This window comes from Bombina bombina, chromosome 2 (assembly GCF_027579735.1).
Source record: "Bombina bombina isolate aBomBom1 chromosome 2, aBomBom1.pri, whole genome shotgun sequence".
NCBI lineage: Eukaryota > Metazoa > Chordata > Amphibia > Anura > Bombinatoridae > Bombina > Bombina bombina.
Genome location: NC_069500.1, coordinates 181,848,076 through 181,870,042, shown reverse-complemented (window position 1 = coordinate 181,870,042; position 21,967 = coordinate 181,848,076). Strand labels below are relative to the sequence as shown.

Below are 21,967 nucleotides of genomic sequence, written 5' to 3'. Positions count from 1 at the left end.
TAAAGCCTGAAAGACATCATGGCTATCAGGATGATGAGCAATCCTCTTCTCAAAAAGGACTGAAATGTTTAAAAACAATACTGAAGAAAATTCAAACCCGATTAAGGGAGTTCCTTCCTTATACAAAATAGAGAAAATAGCCCAAATGTGGTGATAAGCTTTAGCTCAGAGCTTTCCAAACTTTTCATGTTGGTGACACACTTTTTAGACCTACATCATTTTGTGACACAGTAATTCCGTTGTACTAGCAAACAGGAGGTTAACTAACTTGAATTTTTAAGCTTCCACTTCCTATCCATATATAAAGAGCAGGAGCAGCAATGCACTTTGGGGTGCTAGCTGCAAAAAAAACAAAAACACTTTGACTTCAGCTCAGCGTTTAAGCTGCCACCCTCAGAGCTCTGCGAGTCCGACTGACTACTGCCCATGCTGCAAACACACTGCTATCCCACTCACTGACTACACATGCAGTTATGAGCATATTGAGGAGACTAGACTACATGTGCAGTCAGGAGCCAATCTGCCGCCAAAGCCGCCAATAGGAATAGTTTCAGTTCCCACTGAGCTGCACCAATAGGTTAAGATGATCTGTGACCCACTAGGTATCAATCACGTGTCAACCATGTGATATGTGTAGCAGGCAGGTAGGATGTCAGAAACTCCCCCAAAAATTAAACAAAAATGTAAATTCAAAAAAATTTGTGCTGAAGCATGGAAACACCTACACACTGCCGGCGACACACTAATGTGTCACGACACACAGTTTGGAAAGCACTGCTTTAGCTGTAAGTCTTAAGGACCAATAAATCCATCATTAAACACCTTATCTTTCATTCAGAAACAGCTCTCATGTCTTGGTAGATGACCCTGTGACTGTAATTCTAACAACAAAGAAGTGTCGGCTTTTCCAGACCATTTCACTGGGTGTCCCTCCTCAACAGTGCTAATCTGTGCATACTCTTATTTATAGTAGTGTATATTACATGAAGTTATATGAAAACTGCTGTACACTGTCCCTTTAACCTTTTAAAGAACTGTATGTATATAAAGTCTATAGTTTAACAAATGACAGCAGAACCTTTTTCCATTTGTGTTTGCTTAAAACTTTTAATGTGATTTAACTTTTGACTGCTCTCCACTAAATTAGACCATGCTTACAATTTTTTGAATATCTATGTACCACTACATTTTAGTTATGACTAATAAATGACTATGAAGACTACAGAACTAACCATACTCGTAACCTAATGCAAAATAAACACTTTCTCTAAGAAAATCTAAATATTGACAATGATGAAATAAAAGAATATTTAAATTAAGACCATACCGCTGCATTTCTGCTTTGAAGCAATTGTTTAGTTATCCTCAAAAGAAGCCGATGGTCTGGATCCATAGTATATGGTCTTTTTTGCTTCTCTTCATTTTCCTTTTCTTCATCAGACTCATAGAAATTGTTAGCATTAATATCTTCAATACCATCTCCCTGAAAACATCAAACAGATTAGAAAAATAAAATATCTAGCAAGTGTTGTATCTTATAATAAATATAATAACAAATTGAAGTTGTCATTTTTCAAATCTATGAGCTAAAAGCAAATAGTAACTGTATGGTTGTATATATGTACTTTCTCAAGGTTGGCAATCAGATTAAATAATTACACATACGAAATTAGGCTGTCCATTGCGTATACTAGAAAGCATCTAAGTAAGTTTCCCCTAAGTCAAAATAAATAAATGAAATACAATTATGGAACGGCTACAGAAATGCAAATGGATAAATAGGGTGCGAGTATGGACTGACAGAAGGGAATAAGAGGAGATACTGAGTTTGTCTGTATGATCATGAGGGGACATTTATGGTGGAGTCAGCATGGGGTGAAGCATTTGTGAGAATATGGCTAATAATACTGAACTTTTATCTAATACATAAAGATCATGTAAGTACTGCTCTGCTTCACTGCTATGAGTAAATTGTTCCAAATTAAGGGCCAGATTACAAGTGGAGCGGTATTTAATACTCCAGCTCAAGCACTAACTCTGCTAGAAGTAAGGTTATTGAGTGTGTCAGGTAGTGATGAAAGTAAAAATTTTTTGCTCACGAGCTAACCCGAAGAGCACAAAAAGCCGAACTTCAAAAATCGCGTTAACTTATTCCCCCACAGAATCCAATAGAGCAAAAAAAGTGGAAAGAAAACCTAACATTCTACTCGCATATCCTCAAGTGCGCTAACCCAACATGAAAATATGAATATTTTCCATTCCAATGTTCTTCACATAGCAGAATATGTAATATGTTATATTGGTGGGTGGGGGTATATAAGGGTTTTTCTTGTGTATGTTGTAATATGCCTGATCTATCGTGATGAATTATTGCATGTGAACAAGGCTCCAGTGGGAGCTGAAACGTTATGCTTTGTATTAAAGGAAGGTGTGTTGCTTAAATCTCGTGTGCTGGCTTTTGTGGCGTGGGACTACAGGGATCAACACCAGGTCTTGTCTCTATGCTTCTACTTTTGTCTATATATATATATATATATATAAAAATATGTAATTAAAAATACTTAGAACATATTCTGCTTTGTGCAGAACATTGGAATGTGAAATATTTACACTAAACACACAGTATAACACTTAACACAAGTAGATGAAAACGCATAAATGTGTGTGTGCGCACACGCTCACACGTTCACTTTCAACTTGTAATATGAGCGCTAAACCAGATACACGCAAACACCTGTGATAAAAACCTTTTCTTCTGAGCATAAATGTTAGTGCACGACTCGTAATCTGGCCCTAAATGCTTTGCAAGTATCATAACATCCAACTTCTGGTAATATGGAAGGTTAGTTTACTACTCACAACACTGAAAAAGGTGGTTATTAGTTTTTTGTACAGTTTTTTGGAACACAAAAGTATTACAATTAGTGTGATTATCTTTTTTTTTTTTTTTTTTTATTTGTTTGAAATATAATCAATTTGCTTCTTATCGGGAATTTAAAACTGTTAAATTAAAGGGGCATAATACTCATATGCTAAATCACTTGAAACTGATGCAGCATAACTGTAAAACGCTGACAGGAAAATATCACCTGAGCATCTCTATGTAAAAAAGGAAGATATTTTACCTCACAATCTCCTCAAGTTCTGTGTAAAAAGTTATACTCGGCTGCAGCCCAGCTGCAGGTAAAAAAAAAATTAAGAAATGAACAGCAGCCAATCAGCATCAACAGTGCCTAGGTCATGAACTCTTTTACTGTGATCTCATGAGATTTCACTTAACTCTCATGAGATTTTATTGTAAACTTCCTTACACTGAATAGGGAAATAAGATGAGTGTGCACGAAAGCTCGCTCCTTCCGCTGTCCCGGGACAGACATACTGATTTGCTGCTTAGAAGTCCTTTACAATGGGATGTGGCTACTGAGAAACTTTTGAGGTAAAATATCTTTCTTTTTTACATAGAGATGTTCAGGTGATATTTTCTAGTCAGCTTTTTACAGCTATACTGCATCACTTTCAAGTGTTTAAACATTTGGGTATTATGGCCCTTTAAGAAGTGAATTTCATCACATGTAAAATTATCATGAGGAAAAAAAATTACTTTCCAATTATTTTCAATATCCAACAGGTTATTTGAAGCAGATAAGTAAAAATGTTTTTCAGAATCCTTCAGTACCACATTATGAAGGTTATTTTAAATATTTGATGCTTTATCATTGTTCAGGCATCTGTAAATGTAAACTCTAAAACCAGCACTTAGCATATTGATTGTGAGGACTAAATACATACTTTATTGGAACACAAAATCATCTTGCACAAGGGTGCCCAATAGGTAGATCGGGATCTACCAGTAGATCCCAAAGGTGCTGCTGGTAGATCATGGCCGATGTGATCAAAATGATGTAATCAAGTTACACAATCTCAACACTGGGGTGTGAGTAGCGTATGGTTGCTAGGGATACTGCTTTATCTACTGCAGTGTGTAAAGGGGCAAGTCATTAAAAAGTCTGATGGTCGGACACTAAAACTGCTACAAAATTGGATCTTGAGGGACATCGATTTCAACCAATCAATGTAGATGATTTTTGAACAACAACACAATTGGCCTATCAAAAGCATGGTTGAGTGAGTACTCTCCCAATGGATATGGCGGTATAGTATAGTTAGGAGGAAAAAACAAAAGAGATGCAGAGGTCCTCAATAGGTAAAAAAATCTGTAAACTTTATTCAATAAGGATAAAATCCATAACATCTAAATACAGGACAAATAAAACCAAAAGGCTTGACTAGTTTCGGCTTGTGACCGTTATCATAAACCTGTTACACATTGGATCTGGGGTGATTTAAAAAGGGTGTACTACTCAGGTATTGGTTGGTTTACAGGGAGGACTGAAACCTCCTCTTTAACCCCTGACTCATCAGACTCACCGTTCATTTAGATGAATATATTACACAAATATATATATATATATATATATATATATATAGATAGATTGAACAGAATAGGGTTAGAGTTTCACTTAACATAGTTAATATTACATAATGTAATGAATAGAGAATTTAAACATTTAATCAAATTCACCGCGTGATTAGGTTATATGTGTAATCACAGGTATGTTGCATTTGTAAACCAAAATTGTGCATACCTAGCCATATGCATATACATATAATGAACAACAACATCATGAAATCACATGTGAGATAAACAAAAGAATAAATGAATAAAGAAAATGAATAAAAGAAATGAATTAAGAACTACATATTCCTAAAATTCCCATGATTTGAAACATCAATGTAAAAACATAAACATGTACACAGGGCCGTATGTATGTATTTATAATCTATATGCATGTTTATAAACCCTATGAATTATTGGAGCTTTTTACCATATGCAGTGAGACTTAAAGATTTAAACATTTTAACAGGTAAATGCCAAGAGAATACCGGACAGAGATAACACACATAAATGTGAATGTATATAAGTAAAATGTGTAAAGGGTATCAGTGTATGAGGACCGCACAACACACAAAATCCTTAAGGTCAGAAATAGCATATACAGTATGTGTTGTAAGTCCCTTGGACACTAAGCCAAGTGGTTAATCGTTGTTTGTGTGGGAGCTGGGTAGGGGACAGAATGTTGCCTAGGGTCAAGTTTTTTGAATATACACATTTGAACCCCTTCTTAACCGTGTTTTTAAGATCTTTGTCACCATATAATAGAGGAAAATACTTCTTCAATATGGCACAAACCTCATAATATTCAGAAGAATACTAAGTAATGAACATGGTATGTTCATCCTCAGTATTTTTTTTGTTTCTGACTAAGGGTATCGTGTCTGCTCACTCCAGCCACTTCCTTTCGCACCATCTTTGGCCGGTATCCTCTTGCAATCAGTCTATTCACCATATGATTACTCTCCTCCACAAAATCATTATTAGTACTACAGATTCTTCTGCTACGCAACAATTGCCCTTTTGCAATCCCTTTGAATACATGTCTAGGATGTGCACTCTTGTTGTGTAATAGAGTGTTACCTGAAATGGGTTTTCTATATAGCTTAGTGGTAACCCTTCCCGTACTGATGTTTCCTTCCAGGGTGATATCCAAAAAGTTAATTCTTAATTTATTCCATTCAAATGAAAAGCTTACACCATTATCGCTGCTGTTCAAAAACTGTACAAAACTTTCTGCATTAGTTTTACTAGATGTCCATACTATAAGCAGATCATCTATAAAGCGTTTATACAGATGAATATATCTTGAGAATGGATTATTATCCGCATAAACAAAGCTCCTCTCTAGCCAACCCATAAAAATGTTTGCATATGAGGGGGCAAACTTTGCCCCCATGGCTGTGCCCTGTTTCTGCAGGTAATAAACCCCTTCAAACAAAAAATAGTTATGTTGGAGCAGGAAGTTAGTGACTTATTATAAACTCAATTACTTCACTTGCCATATCATAGTGTAGCTCCAAAAAATATTTGATCGCCATGATGCCCAAATAGTGTGAAATACTGGAATATAAAGAGACTACGTCTATAGCTAGCCAACTATAGTCAGATATCCATGTTAAATCATCCATTAGCTGTAAGACATGTGTGGTATCCTTAATATGACTATGTAAGGATATAAAAAGTGGCTGTAATATAGCATCTAACCACTCAGACAGTGGTTCCAAAAGGGAGCCAATGCCTGAGACAATTGGTCGTCCCTTAACATTTACCAAGCTTTTATGAACCTTGGGCAGATGGTGAAACACCAGTGTGATTGGATTTTTTACACATAGATATTTGATAGTATCACTATCCAAAATACCCAGGTGCACACCATCGTCCAATAGATCATATAGCTCTTTCTGGAATCTTTTTACCGGATCACAAGAAAAAATCAAGTAGGTGTTAGAATCCTCTAGTTGTGTCTCTTTGCTTCTGTAATATATGCTATCTTATCCAAAAGTACCACACTGCCTCCTTTGTCTGAGTTTTTTTTATCACTATAGAGTTGTTATTCTTAAGTGTATTCAAAGCTTCCTTTTCCCTTATTGACAAATTGTGTTTAATGGTTCTCTTGGAATGATGTAGCTGTGTAAGATCTTCAACTACTCCTTTATAGAATAATTCTAGCGTCTTACCTCAGCTGTGAATTGGGTAAAAGTTGGATGCCTCTTTAAACCTAGGGAATATAACTGGTACAGGATCTCTGGAAGAATTAGACTCATACTGTAAATCCTCCAATATAGTGAGGTCACATGTGTCTGAAAAGGTCGGTATAGGAGTTGTAGTATGCTTAGGTGTAGGATATGCATCAGGTAATGTCTGTATCACTCTGTTGTCTTTAGAAAAATGCTTTTGTAGGGTAAGTTTTCTAATAAATCTGTTAACATCTATTATCGTATAAAATAGATTGAAACTGTTATTAGGACAAAAACCAAGGCCATAATTCAGAACTTTAACTTCAGTCTGGGTAAGTTAATGTGAAGATAAATTAATTACACTGTCTAGAGAGGGCGGCTCCCATTTTTGTTCTCCCTGAGGGAGTATCTGTGTTGTCTGTTTAGCAATTCTTCCCCCCCCCCCCCCCCATGGGTTGTTTCAAAGCTGGCTGAAAAACCTGAGTTTTATCAGTAGAGACCATGGTGGTAGAGCACATTTAACTTACAGTGTTTTCCTGTTTATTTACAATAAATGGCCCTTTTTGGTTTGATTTACATTTTTGGGTCTGGCTCCTTGTTCAATTACACTTTGGGGATTGTCATTACTGTTTAAACCAGTAGTTGGTAGAATGTCATCTAGGCTATGACCTCCATGAGTAATCTCACTTTCAGACCCTGAGTTGTCATCCCCAGAGGTGGATGCTACAAAAGAGGATCGATCATCATCAGTAGTGTCTATTTCTACAAATGTGACTTTTTTCTTACTGCGCTTAATTTTTTTTACGCTTGTGTGGGGCATTACCAGGAATAAGGGTTTTAGTGGTATCATCTTTGCCACCATTATCTTTATTATTGTTAGTATTTTTGTTATTAGTACGTCTGTTTCTAAACCTAGGTTTATGCCAAATAAAGAACCGATTTTCCTGGTAATCTCTCTGATTGCGTAGGAATTTTGTATGTTTTATGTGTATTAATTATTTTCTTGATGTCTCAACAACCTCTGCCAATAATTTATCAAAATCCCTGTATTCAGTGGCTTCTTTAGATTTGTTCAATTCAGTTTGCAATCTCATATCACCTCTAACAGATAGTAATTGTTCAGATTTATATCTGGCTAAAACACCCATTAATCTAAGTGATCAGATAAAATCAGATAAAATCAGATAAAATACCATTCCATTCATTAACAAAATTATCATTATTTATAACATCAAAATTAGGGAAATTCTTCACTCTTAGTCCTACTGAGATCCAGATATTTTCCAATGATCCATGTATCAAGCTTGAGTCCTCATTTACAGGGAGGACTGAAACCTCCTCTTTAACCCCTGACTCATCAGACTCCCCGTTCATTTAGATGAGGATATTACACAAATATATATATACAGATTGAACAGAATAGGGTTAGAGTTTCACTTAACATAGTTAATATTACATAATGTAATGAGTAGAGAATTTAAACATTTAATCAAATTCACCGTGTGATAGGTTATATGTGTAATCACAGGTATGTTGCATTTGTAAACCAAAATAGTGCATACCTAGCCATATACGTATACATATAATGAACAACATCACGAAATCACATGTGAGATAAATAAATGAATAAAGAAAATGAATAAAAGAAATGAAGAACTACATATTCCTAGAATTCCCATGATTTGAAACATCAATGTATAAACATAAACATGTACACAGGGCCGTATGTATTTCTAATCAATATGCATGTTTATAAACCCTATGAATTATTGGAGCTTTTTACCATATGGATTTTATCCTTATTGAATAAAGTTTACAGATTTCTACCTATTGAGGACCTCTGAATCTCATTTGTTTTTTGGGACTACAAGGAATCCCTTCATTCGCAGAATTTCCTCTTGTGTGCCCCCACACTCTATAACCGCAGCGGCCCAGCTACAGCTGAGAGAAGCGTAGCTGAAGAATCGAGGAGGCCGGTTGGCCAATTGGCGCTCGTCATCCCACATACACCCCCGATGATGTCACGCTTCAGACCCGGAATACAAGCATTGGAGATGGAACGGCGGTTTATATGAGTTGTCTGTTTTCACATGTAATAGCCATTTACCTCCTAGGATTACTTGACACAGGTGAAGCGATACTGGTACTTAAGGCAGAAGGGTGAGTTTCATACTCCTTATTCCGCTATATGTGGATGCCGGACTTTACTCTATTATATGGGGTCCCTGTGTGTAGTTGACTGTATATGCCTTTTCAACACCTTATGGCTGCTATTCATTGACTTTCTCTGTGGGCTGAGTGGGCTGTCGGCTCTTATCTTTTTGCGGACATAAGCTATTTTAACATCCGTTTCAGCAGATATGTATTGGGAACTTTTGTTTTGTATCAATATAGTTAGGAGGGTAAGCATCAATAGATAGAAAAAGTAAAGGCGGAGGCTGCTGTGCTATGCTAAAGGAACAAGTCTGACTGACGTCTGGGAAATGAAAGTCTTGACCCGGTAAGAAATGGTCTGCATGGCGCACTATTGAAATTTATTTGTGTAAGCCTCACTGGGTCATATCAGGCCACGTCTGCAGCGTTAATTAAAGGGGGTCAGTGGCAGTAATTTGAATGCAGTATTTTGTAATATGGCACAAGGGGTTGCTCCTGTTAACTCAAATTAAAGTCAGTGCTACTTTTGCACATCCATGTGTTGCTAAATCATGCAAACTTAAATCGATATGAAACACACAAAAAAATAATTTCATGATTCAAATACAGAACATGCAATTTAGAACAACTTTCTAATTTACTCCTATTATCATTTCTTCTTCATTCTCTTGGTATCTTTATTTGAAAAAGCCGGAATGTTAGTTTAGGAGCCGTCCCATTTTTAGTGGGTAGATCTCGTTGAGCTGGTCATTTAAAAGGTAGATAATAATATAAAAAAGTGTGGGCACCCCTGATCTAGCAGTTAATCATTTCTATAAAATATAAATATATATTTTTATGTAAAAATATTTTTAAAATGTTACAACACATTAATAGTGTATATTTTTGTGACTACATAAAATATAATTTATGCTTACCTGATAAATTCATTTCTATTGTGGTGGTTAAAGACCATGATCCATTACTCCTGGGAATTATCCTCTTGACCAATAGAAGGAGGCAAAGATCCCTAAGTTTCAAGAGTCCTTAAAACCCCACCCACCTTACTGGAAACTAGTCTGACGAATAGCCAAGCCATAAAAGAAGAAGGTACGAAAAGAAAATAAAAGAAATAAAAAAAGGGAGGTGCATACCTGCTGCCAGAAAAAAACATTCAAAATAAAAAATAGTGGGCAGGGGCTGGTGGACTCTCACCACCATGAAATAAATTAAATTTATCAGGTAACCATAAATTATATTTTCTTTCATAAAGGTGGTGAGAACTAATACCCAAGCTGTGGAGTCCACAAAGAAATCTGGGTGGGACCAGACTTTTACTATTCCAAATACATGGGATAATTGGATTTTTGTTTGTTTTTATGGAGAAAAAATACAGTACCTTACCAAATTATTGAACCTATTGGCCAAAAACAGTTTTGCAAGAATGTTATCCACATGCAAGAGCGCTAGATGGCAGAACTATTTCCTGTAGTGCTCCAGATGCCTACCTAAGTATCTCTTCAATCAAGAATATTCAAATAAATAGTAAATTGGAATATTTTTTAAAAGATACCCACTCTAAAGATCTGGATTTGCACAGATCTTAGTGTGGGGATATTTTACAGGAATCAATTCGGATACGAAAATATCTGAAGGACAAAAGCCGCTGCTTACTCACGAAGGATCTGAATATACACCCTAATTTCTTTAAAGGGACATAAAAAACACAATTTTTCATTCATAATTCAGATAGAGAATACAATTTTAAACAACTTTCCAATTTACTTCAATCATCTGATTTGCTTCATTTTCTTGGTATCCTTTTGCTGAAGAAGCAGCAGTGCAATACTCGGAGATAGTGAACCAATAACATGAGGCATTTATGTGCAGCAACCAATCAACAGCTCCTAGGTCTACCTAGGTATCCTATATCCTAACAAAGGATATCAAGAGAACAAAACAAATTAGATAATATAAATAAATTGGAAAGTTGTTTAAAATCACATGCTCTATCTGAATCACAAAAGAAAAAAAGTGTGTTTTGTTTCTATTTAAGTATGACCAATAAATAACAAATGCATCTAGAGAATGTTATCATTTCTATCTGCATTTTCAGTCAGAAAATAAAACCTCAAGATTTAAAATATTCTTAAAGGAAAAGGAAGTTTATAAGCAGAATAATTACTTAAAATGTGACCATTTAATCCCTAATGCTCTTGTCTTTAATTTGTTTTTTACCATTCAGTCAGGGTGGCTGAGGGCTTTGTAGCCGGTCATCAGACTGACAGACACCCATAACTAATGAGCATCTAAACGAAGCATAAAATAGGAAAAAGGGGAGTAGGTCAATACGTGAGAGAATATTCAGTTATTTCAGGACATAGAGGTGACGCAAGTTAAGGTAAATTTATTTAGCATCAATTAAAGAAGCCTATAGGAGTTTAGAAAATATATTAACATTACACAGGAAAACATACGGTTTTAGAATTTTCAATAGTTTAAAAAGAACATGTAAATATGTATGAATACAGCTATAGTTTTACTCAGAGGAAGTTTAGTCAGATAATAAAAAGCTGCTTGTACACTAATAGTTCTTTAACTACAGAATCTAGCTTACTCTGGGCAAGATTACAAGTAGAGCGCTATTTAGTGCTTTTGTTTACACGCTAACTCCGCTAGAGGTAAACTTTTTGCACGCATCGGGTAGCGCTCATATTAAAAGTTAAAAGTAAAAAAAGTTATCACTCTTGTGCCAACCCGATGCAAGCAAAAAACAAAGTTAGAATATTGCGCATGCGATTACCTTTTCCCTCATAAAAGTCAAAGGAGCAAATAAGTGGGGGGAAACCTAACACCCTCGCTCGCTAACCCAAACACATATTCTCAAGTGAGCTAATCCGACATGAAAACATGAATATTTCACATTACAATGTTCTTCACATAGAAGAATATGTTCTGTTTTTTTCATAAATAAATATTTCTACATTTATCTACAATATATATCTACAATATGTATCTACACACACACATATACATATATATATATATATATATATATATATATATACACACAGGTGGCCCTCGTTTTACAACGGTTCAATTTACACCGTTTCAGAATAACAACCTTTTTTTTCCAGTCATGTGACTGCTATTGAAAAGCATTGAGAAGCAGTGCATTTATTAAAATAGCCAGTAGGTGGAGCTGTCCGCTTGTGTTGCAGCAAAGCCAAGCAAGCTGAAATTAAGTTTAACCAGACCTGAGCTATCAAGCAGATTTCAAAGGAACAAGATCTTCCTGTCTATAAATCAGTCCAGATGGGAATGCATAGAAAGAAATGTTTGCAGAAAAATGCAAGTGAAGTCTATGTTGTGTGATTATTTTATTAGGTTTATAATGCTATTTAGCAAATGTTTTTGTTCATTTAACTTAGTTTAATTATATATTCTGTGTTGTGTGATTATTTTATTACGTATATAATGCTGTTTAGAATTTAAAGTCTTCATTTCAAAGCTTTAAAAATAATGTATTAGGTGTTACTTATGACAATTTTGAGAGGGGCCTGGAACCTCTCCCTCACTTCCCATTGACTTACATTATAAACTGGGTTTCGATTTACAACCTAACCGAGGCGTAAACTGAGGGCTACCTGTATGTGTGTGTGTGTGTGTGTATATATATATATATATATATATATATATATATATATATATATATATATATATATATATATATATATATATACATACATATATATACATACACACACGATTTTATAGATATATGTAGGAATATATATTTATAAATACTTTGTCATATTCCTCTATGCGCAGAATATTGAAATGTGAAATATTTACAGTAAATACACAGTATAACATTTATATATATATATATATCTTTATAAGTGTACATAGGTATTTATGTGTGTGTGTGTGTGTGTATATATATATATATATATATATATATATATATATATATATATATATGCGTGTAAATAAATATATACACATATAAATACATATGTACACACACACACACACTATATATATATATATATATATATATATATATATATATATATATATATCAAATCAATTGGCTTGTGGTCCCAAAACGTCACAATAAACAATTTACCCTGATGTCAGAAGTCCACTGAGTGCTTTTCTATTGATTTGCTACATACCTGTCTACAGCACCCTGGCAGTTGCAGGACGGTGGTGAGAGTGCATATACCATATTCTTTTGAGATATAGATATATATATATATATATATATATATATATATATATATATATATACATACATATATACATACATATATACATACATATATACATACATATATATATATATATATGTATATATATATATATATATATATATATATATATACATATATACACACACACACAGACATATACATATTTATAGACATGTATATGTATGTATTTCTATGTTAAAGTAAAAGGTAAACTTTGGTGAATGAAAGCCTGCTTTTTAAAAATACTATTAAAAACAGGGGCACTTTCCTTCATCAAAGTTTACAAAGCAGCCGTTTTGTTAAAAAAATGACCTTTTTTTCTTTTCACAGCTAGAGCAGCTTCCCACACCTAGAGATCCTCTCTTCACACGTCAGCAATGACTAATCCTGCTTCCTCCAATCATAGCATGGCCTCAGGCAATGACTACCCTGGGGGGAAAGCTGTGATTGGAGGAAGCAGGATTAGTCATTGCTGACGTGTGAATAGAGGATCTCTTGTTGGGGGAAGCTGCTCTAGCTGTGAAAAGAAAAAAAAGGTAATTTTTTTTTAACAAAATGGCTGCTTTGTAAACTTTGATGAATGAAAGTGCCCCTGTTATTAATAGTATTTTTAAAAAACATAATTTATGCTTACCTGATAAATTTATTTCTCTTGTGGTGTATCCAGTCCACGGATCATCCATTACTTGTGGGATATTCTCATTCCCAACAGGAAGTTGCAAGAGGACACCCACAGCAGAGCTGTCTATATAGCTCCTCCCCTCACTACCATATCCAGTCATTCGACCGAAAACAAGCAGAGAAAGGAGAAACCATAGGGTGCAGTGCTGACTGTAGTTTAAAATTAAAAAATACCTGCCTTAAAATGACAGGGCGGGCCGTGGACTGGATACACCACAAGAGAAATAAATTTATCAGGTATGCATTAATTATGTTTTCTCTTGTAAGGTGTATCCAGTCCACGGATCATCCATTACTTGTGGGATACCAATACCAAAGCTAAAGTACACGGATGAAGGTAGGGACAAGGCAGGTACTTAAACGGAAGGTACCACTGCCTGTAAAACCTTTCTCCCAAAAATAGCCTCCGAAGAAGCAAAAGTATCAAATTTGTAGAATTTTGAAAAAGTATGAAGCGAACACCAAGTCGCCGCCTTGCAAATCTGTTCAACAGAAGCCTCATTTTTAAAGGCCCATGTGGAAGCCACAGCTCTAGTAGAATGAGCTGTAATCCTTTATGGAGGCTGCTGGCCAGCAGTCTCATAGGCTAAGCGGATTATGCTTCTTAGCCAAAAGAAAGAGAGGTTGCCAAAGCCTTTTGACCTCTCCTCTGTCCAAAGTAGACAACAAACAAAGCAGATGTTTGACGAAAATCTTTAGTATCTTGTAAGTAAAACTTTAAAGCACGAACCACGTCCAGATTGTGTAATAGACGCTCCTTCTTTGAAGAAGGATTAGGACACAAAGACGGAACAACAATCTCTTGATTGATATTCTTATTAGATACCACCTTAGGTAAAAACCCAGGTTTGGTACGCAGATCTACCTTATCTGCATGGAAGATCAGAGAAGGAGAATCACATTGTAAGGCAGATAACTCGGAAACTCTACGAGCCGAGGAAATAGCTACCAAAAATAGAACTTTCCAAGATAAAAGTTTGATATCTATGGAATGAAGAGGCTCAAACGGAACCCCCTGAAGAACTTTAAGAACCAAATTTAAGCTCCAAGGTGGAGCAACAGGTTTACACAGGCTTGATTCTAACTAAAGCCTGACAAAATGCCTGAACGTCTGGGGCATCTGCCAGACGCTTGTGCAAAAGAATAGATAGCGCAGAAATCTGTCCCTTTAAGGAACTAGCTGACAATCCTTTCTCCAATCCTTCTTGGAGAAAAGATAATATCCTGGGAATCCTGACCTTACTCCACGAGTAGCCCTTAGATTCACACCAATAAAGATATTTACGCCATATTTTATGATAGATTTTCCTGGTGACAGGCTTCCGTGCCTGAATCAAGGTATCAATGACTGACTCTGAGAAACCACGCTTTGATAAAATCAAGCGTTCAATCTCCAGGCAGTCAGCCTCAGAGAAATTAGATTTGGATGGTTGAAAGGACCTTGAAGTAGAAGGTCCTATCTCAGCGGCAGAGTCCATGGTGGAAAGGATGACATGTCCACCAGATCTGCATACCAAGTCCTGCGTGGCCACGCAGGCGCTATCAAGATCACCGATGCTCTCTCCTGCTTGACTTTGGCAATCAGACGAGGGAGCAGAGGAAACGGTGGAAACACATAAGCCAGGTGGAAGGACCAAGGTGCTGCTAGAGCATCTATCAGCGTCGCCTTGGGGTCCCTGGACCTGGATTCGTAACAAGGAAGCTTGGCGTTCTGGCGAGACGCCATGAGATCCAGTTCTGGTTCGCCCCAACGAAGAAACAATTGTGCAAACACCTCCGGATGGAGTTCCCACTCCCCCGGATGAAAAGTCTGACGACTTAGAAAATCCGCCTCCCAGTTCTCTACACCTGGGATATGGATAGCTGATAGGTGGCAGGAGTGAATCTCTGCCCAGCGAATTATCTTTGAGACTTCTAACATCGCTAGGGAACTCCTTGTTCCCCCTTGATGGTTGATGTAAGCTACAGTCGTGATGTTGTCCGACTGAAATCTGATGAACCTCATCGTCGCTAGATGAGGCCAAGCCTGAAGAGCATTGAATATCGCTCTTAGTTCCAGAATGTTTATTGGAAGGAGTGACTCCTCCTGAGTCCACGATCCCTGAGCCTTCAGGGAGTTCCAGACTGCACCCCAACCTAGAAGGCTGGCATCTGTCGTTACAATTGTCCAATCTGGCCTGCGAAAGGTCATACCTTTGGACAGATGGACCCGAGATAGCCACCAGAGAAAAGAATCCCTGGTCTCTTGGTCCAGATTCAGTGAAGGGGACAAATCTGTGTAATCCCCATTCCACTGACTGAGCATGCATAGTTGCAGCGGTCTGAGATGTAGGCGTGCAAACAGCACTATGTCCATTGCCGCTACCATTAAGCCTATTACTTCCATGCACAGAGCCACCGAAGGGCGAGGAATGGAATAAAGAACACGGCAGGAATTTAGAAGTTTTGATAACCTGGACTCCGTCACGTAAATTTTCATTTCTACAGAATCTATCAGAGTCCCTAGGAAGGAAACTCTTGTGAGGGGGGATAGAGAACTCTCTTTCTCGTTCACCTTCCACCCATGCGACCTCAGAAATGCCAACACTATGTCCGTATGAGACTTGGCAATTTGGAAGTTTGACGCCTGAATCAGGATGTCTTCTAAATAAGGGGCCACTGCTATGCCCCGTGGCCTTAGGACCGCCAGAAGCGACCCCAGAAACTTCGTAAAAATTCTTGGGGCTGTAGCTAACCCAAAGGGAAGAGCTACAAACTGGTAGTGCCTGTCTAGGAAGGCAAACCTGAGAAACCGATGATGATCTTTGTGTATCGGAATGTGCAGATAAGCATCCTTTAAATCCACTGTAGTCATGTATTGACCCTCCTGGATAATAGGTAGGATGGTACGAATAGTCTCCATCTTGAATGATGGAACTCTGAGGAATTTGTTTAAGATCTTTAGATCCAAAATTGGTCTGAAGGTTCCCTCTTTTTTGGGAACCACAAACAGGTTTGAGTAAAATCCCTGTCCCTGTTCCTCCTTTGGAACTGGATAGATCACTCCCATAACTAGGAGGTCTCGTACACAGTATAAGAATGCCTCTCTCTTTATCTGGTTTGCAGATAATTGTGAAAGGTGAAATCTCCCTTTTGGGGGGGAAGCCTTGAGGTCCAGAAGATATCCCTGGGATATAATTTCCAACGCCCAGGGATCCTGGACATCTCTTGCCCACGCCTGGGCGAAGAGCGAAAGTATGCCCCCTACTAGATCCGTTACCGGACAGGGGGCCGTTCCTTCATGCTGTCTTAGAGGCAGCAGCAGGTTTTTTGGCCTGCTTACCCTTGTTCCAGGTCTGGTTAGATCTCCAGACCGTCTTGGACTGAGCAAAAGTTCCCTCTTGTTTTGCATTAGAGGAAGTTGATGCCGCACTTGCTTTGAAGTTTCGAAAGGCACGAAAATTAGACTGTTTGGCACTTGGTTTGGACCTATCCTGAGGAAGGGCATGACCCTTTCCTCCAGTGATATCAGCAATAATCTCCTTCAAACCAGGCCCGAATAGGGTCTGCCCCTTGAAGGGAATGTTAAGCAGCTTCGATTTTGAAGTAACGTCAGCTGACCATGATTTAAGCCATAGCGCTCTGCGCGCCTGGATAGCAAAACCAGAATTCTTAGCCGTTAGTTTAGTCAAATGAACAATGGCATCAGAAACAAAAGAATTAGCTAGCTTAAGTGCTCTAAGCTTGTCAAGTATTTCATCCAATGGAGTCGCTACCTGTAAAGCCTCTTCCAGAGACTCAAACCAGAACGCCGCAGTAGCAGTGACAGGCGCAATGCATGCAAGGGGCTGTAGGATAAAACCTTGTTGAATAAACATTTTCTTAAGGTAACCCTCTAACTTTTTATCCATTGGATCTAAGAAAGCACAACTGTCCTCGACAGGGATAGTAGTACGCTTTGCTAGAGTAGAAACGGCTCCCTCCACCTTAGGAACTGTCTGCCATAAGTCCCGTGTGGTGGCGTCTATTGGAAACATTTTTCTAAAAACAGGAGGGGGAGAGAACGGCACACCTGGTCTATCCCATTCCTTAGTAATAATTTCTGTAAACCTTTTAGGTATTGGAAAAACATCAGTAAACACCGGCACTGCATAGTATTTATCCAGTCTACACAATTTCTCTGGCACTGCAATTGTATCACAGTCATTCAGAGCAGCTAAAACCTCCCTGAGTAACACGCGGAGGTGTTCAAGCTTAAATTTAAATGTAGAAATATCAGAATCAGGTTGCATCATCTTCCCTGAGTCAGAAATATCACCCACAGAAAGAAGCTCTCCTTCTTCAGCTTCTGCATATTGTGAGGCAGTATCAGACATAGTTCTTAAAGTGTCAGTATGCTCTGTATTTCGTCTAACTTCAGAGCTATCTCGCTTTCCTCTAAATACAGGTAGTCTGGCTAATACCGCTGACAGTGTATTATCCATGACTGCCGCCATGTCTTGTAAAGTAAACGCTATGGGCGCCCTGGATGTACTTGGCGCCATTTGAGGGTGAGTCCCTTGAGCGGGAGTCAAAGGATCTGACACGTGGGGAGAGTTAGTCGGCATAACTTCCCCCTCAACAGATTCCTCTGGTGATAAATTTTTTAAAGACAGAATATGATCTTTATTGCTTAAAGTGAAATCAGTACATTTGGTACACATTCTAAGAGGGGGTTCCACCATGGCTTTTAAACATAATGAACAAGGAGTTTCCTCTATGTCAGACATGTTAATACAGACTAGCAATGAGACCAGCAAGCTTGGAAAACACTTTAAATCAAGTTAACAAGCAAATATAAAAAATGGTACTGTGCCTTTTTAAGAGAAACAAATTTTGTCAGAATTTGAAAAACAGTAAAAAAAGGCAGTAAATCAAAGAAATTTTTACAGTGTGTATAATAAGCTAACAGAGCATTGCACCCACTTACAAATGGATGATTAACCCCTTAGTTCAAAAACCGGATCAAAAAAACGATATAGACGTTTTTTAACAGTCACACCAAACTGCCACAGCCTTGCTGTGGGCTTACCTTCCCCAACAAACGATTTTGGAAGCCTAAAAGCCCTTTAGAGATGTCCTGTAGCATTCAGGGAACTCCTGGATGTCTCAGTCTGTAATAGTTAATGCACAAAAAAGCACTAAACTAGGCCCCTCCCACTCATAGTAACACAGTGGAAAGCCTCAGGGAACTGTTTCTAGGCAAATTTAAGCCAGCCATGTGGAAAAAAAACTAGGCCCCAATAAAGTTTTATCACCAAAGTATATATAAAAACGTTTAAACATGCCAGCAAACGTTTTATATTGTAAATATAAAACAGTTTTACCTCAGAAAGTAAGCATGTTACCAGTCGCTATTAAATCACTGTATTCAGGCTTACCTTACATAAATTTGGCATCAGCAGCATTTTCTAGCATTCACATCTTCTAGAAAAATATTAACTGCACATACCTCATAGCAGGATAAGTTGCACGCCATTCCCCCGCTGAAGTTATCTCTCTCTTCAGACATGTGTGAGAACAGCAATGGATCTTAGTTACAACCTGCTAAGATCATAGAAATCCCAGGCAGATTCTTCTTTTTTATTGCCTGGAACAAAATAGCACAACTCCGGTACTATTTAAAAATAAACTCTTGATTGAAGCAAAATAACAGCTACATTTCACCACTTATCTCTTACTAAATCCATGCTTGTTGAGAGTTGCAAGAGAATGACTGGATATGGCAGTGAGGGGAGGAGCTATATAGACAGCTCTGCTGTGGGTGTCCTCTTGCAACTTCCTGTTGGGAATGAGAATATCCCACAAGTAATGGATGATCCGTGGACTGGATACACCTTACAAGAGAAAATGGGCTTTCATTCAAAGTTTACCTTTACTTTAACATAGAAATACATACATATACATATACATGTATATATATATATATATATATATATATATATATATATATATATACATACACACATATCTCAAAAGAATATGGTATATGCACTCTCACCACCGTCCTGCAACTGCCAGGGCGCTGTAGACAGGTATGTAGCAAATCAATAGAAAAGCACTCAATGGACTTCTGACATCAGGGTAAATTGTTTATTGTGACGTTTCGGGACCACAAGCGTCCCTTCTTCTGACCCAAAACATCACAATAAACAATTTACCCTGATGTCTGAAGTCCAGTGAGTGCTGCTTTGTAAACTTTGATGAATGAAAGTGCCCCTGTTTTTAATAGTGTTTTTTTAAAAAAAACGGGCTTTCATTCACCAAAGTTTACCTTCACTTTAAAGATCTTTGCCTGACTTTTTTTTTCTTCGCACACCTGAGATCTCATATCTTTGACCCTTTATTACTTTTTTGTGCAATATTTTTTTTTATTAGAAGGTGTTATTATGAGTGTAACTGTGTTGGGTAATGTATTTTGATGTGTTTTGCGACACGTTAGTTTCACGAAGCAGTTAACCATAGCTCTGAGGTAGCGGTAATCATTCTAACGCAAATTCGCAATTGCACTCGCATGTTTGCATTTACTTTCAACTTCTAATATGAGTGCAATTTAACTTGTGTGCAAATGATAGCACGCCACTCATAATCTGGCCCTCTGTGTTTAACCCCTGCATAAGAGTTAAACACATAACAGACATACAGACAGAAACTGGTGGCTATTGATTCTTGTGATCTGCAAACCAGCCATGTCCTTCTAGTACGTTACGTGTTTCACCCCTTGCAGTATTAAAAGGTGAGTGCCTATCTTTTTTTTTACTCCGCTGCATTTTTTAAATTATATTTCTACAAATAGATGCCTAAAATTATTTGCTGATCCGTGTTGCAATACTCTATAGCAAAAAGAAAGTGGGGGAAAGAGAAGCACAAATCATTGATCTTGATGTTACTGAAATAGTTTCTTATTTTGTAACACTGCACTAGAAAGCACTTTCACATTACTTAAAAACAATTTGAAAATTTACAATTTTCTTGTGGTATCAAATGCCAATACACTCTTCAACAATACCATGATAATCTATACAGCTTAACATATTTGTAATTTAGTTTAATGTTATCATTATGGGTTAGAATGTAGGCTGTTTATATGTAAGTATAAGATTTAAGGAACAATTAAGTGTTGACAAAGTAGACTGCAGACTTATCAATTGCGCTGCATTTTCCATAATTTTTCTAACTGACATATTTGATGATAAATACTGGATGCCAAGTCAAAGCAGATTAAACAGTGCACTAGCAATTCATAGTGCTGTCAGTAAGGAGACCGATTGACTTTAAATTTACATATTAATGAGAAGATTTGTTAAGAGGGTGCTTGACTATGGAAAATAACAGCATATTTATAGGGCTCAACATTTCATAAATAAAGCTGATGCAGGAAAATGGAAATTAAACCTTTTTAGGCTAATGAATTCAAGAGATTAGTCAAATGGACAATAGCAGATTTAGTTGTATAGAAATATAACTTGCAGATAACATTTTCTTTGACAGATTTCACACTTAAGAACTAATGACTTCCTTTACCAAGTGATTTCAGTTTTTTTCAGAGAATTGATATGAACTTGGATATTAACAGATATATTCTTCCCTTTAAAAGGCATTAACCAACAAGAGCCGAGGCCCACGGAGAGATTCACAAAAGGATCTAAAAGGGGGTCGTGACTTGAGAGATTTAAAGTACATAAGACCCTAATTAACGTACAGGGTAGACCCATTGTAAGTGGGATTGGTACCTTATTGGAACACCTCTCGCAATGGGTCGACTCCATTCCGCAACCCTTGGTAACCTCATTACTTGCGTATATTAAAGACACCAAAACATGTCATCAGTGTCATACAGAGTGTTAAGTGGGATGAGTGCAGTGCATGGCTCACGGTGGATACTGTGGCACTGTACTTATCCATACCCCATGACAAGGGTGTGCAGGCAATAGCTTTCATTTTGAGTCAATGTACTGATTTTTCACCAGAGTTTCAAGTCTAAATGATCAGACTTGTTTTATTTCTATTCACGCACAATTTTTTCAAATTTGAGGGGGATTTCTATCTCCAAAGGTGTGGCACGACCATGGGGGCCAAGTTCGCCCATTCATACTCCACCTTATACCTTGGTTGGTGGGAGTTGTGCCGCATCTTTAGAGATGGAAACCCCTTCAGGGACAACATTAAGCTGTACAGGAGATTTATTGACGATCTCCTGTTTATTTGGACAGGGGATCAAGGTGATATATTGAATTTTATTG

At 37.3% G+C, this 21,967-nt stretch overlaps 1 protein-coding gene across 2 annotated transcripts in view; it reads right to left on the bottom strand.

Moving 5' to 3' along the window:
- AP3B1 (adaptor related protein complex 3 subunit beta 1) overlaps positions 1-21,967 on the bottom strand; it is a 1,155,804-nt gene that overhangs the window by 658,082 nt on the left and 475,755 nt on the right. For both annotated transcript variants that reach the window (XM_053701376.1, XM_053701377.1), the window contains exon 8: positions 1,328-1,483. In XM_053701376.1, the coding sequence (XP_053557351.1) occupies positions 1,328-1,483 (156 nt within the window). The remainder of the gene's footprint in view (positions 1-1,327; positions 1,484-21,967) is intronic.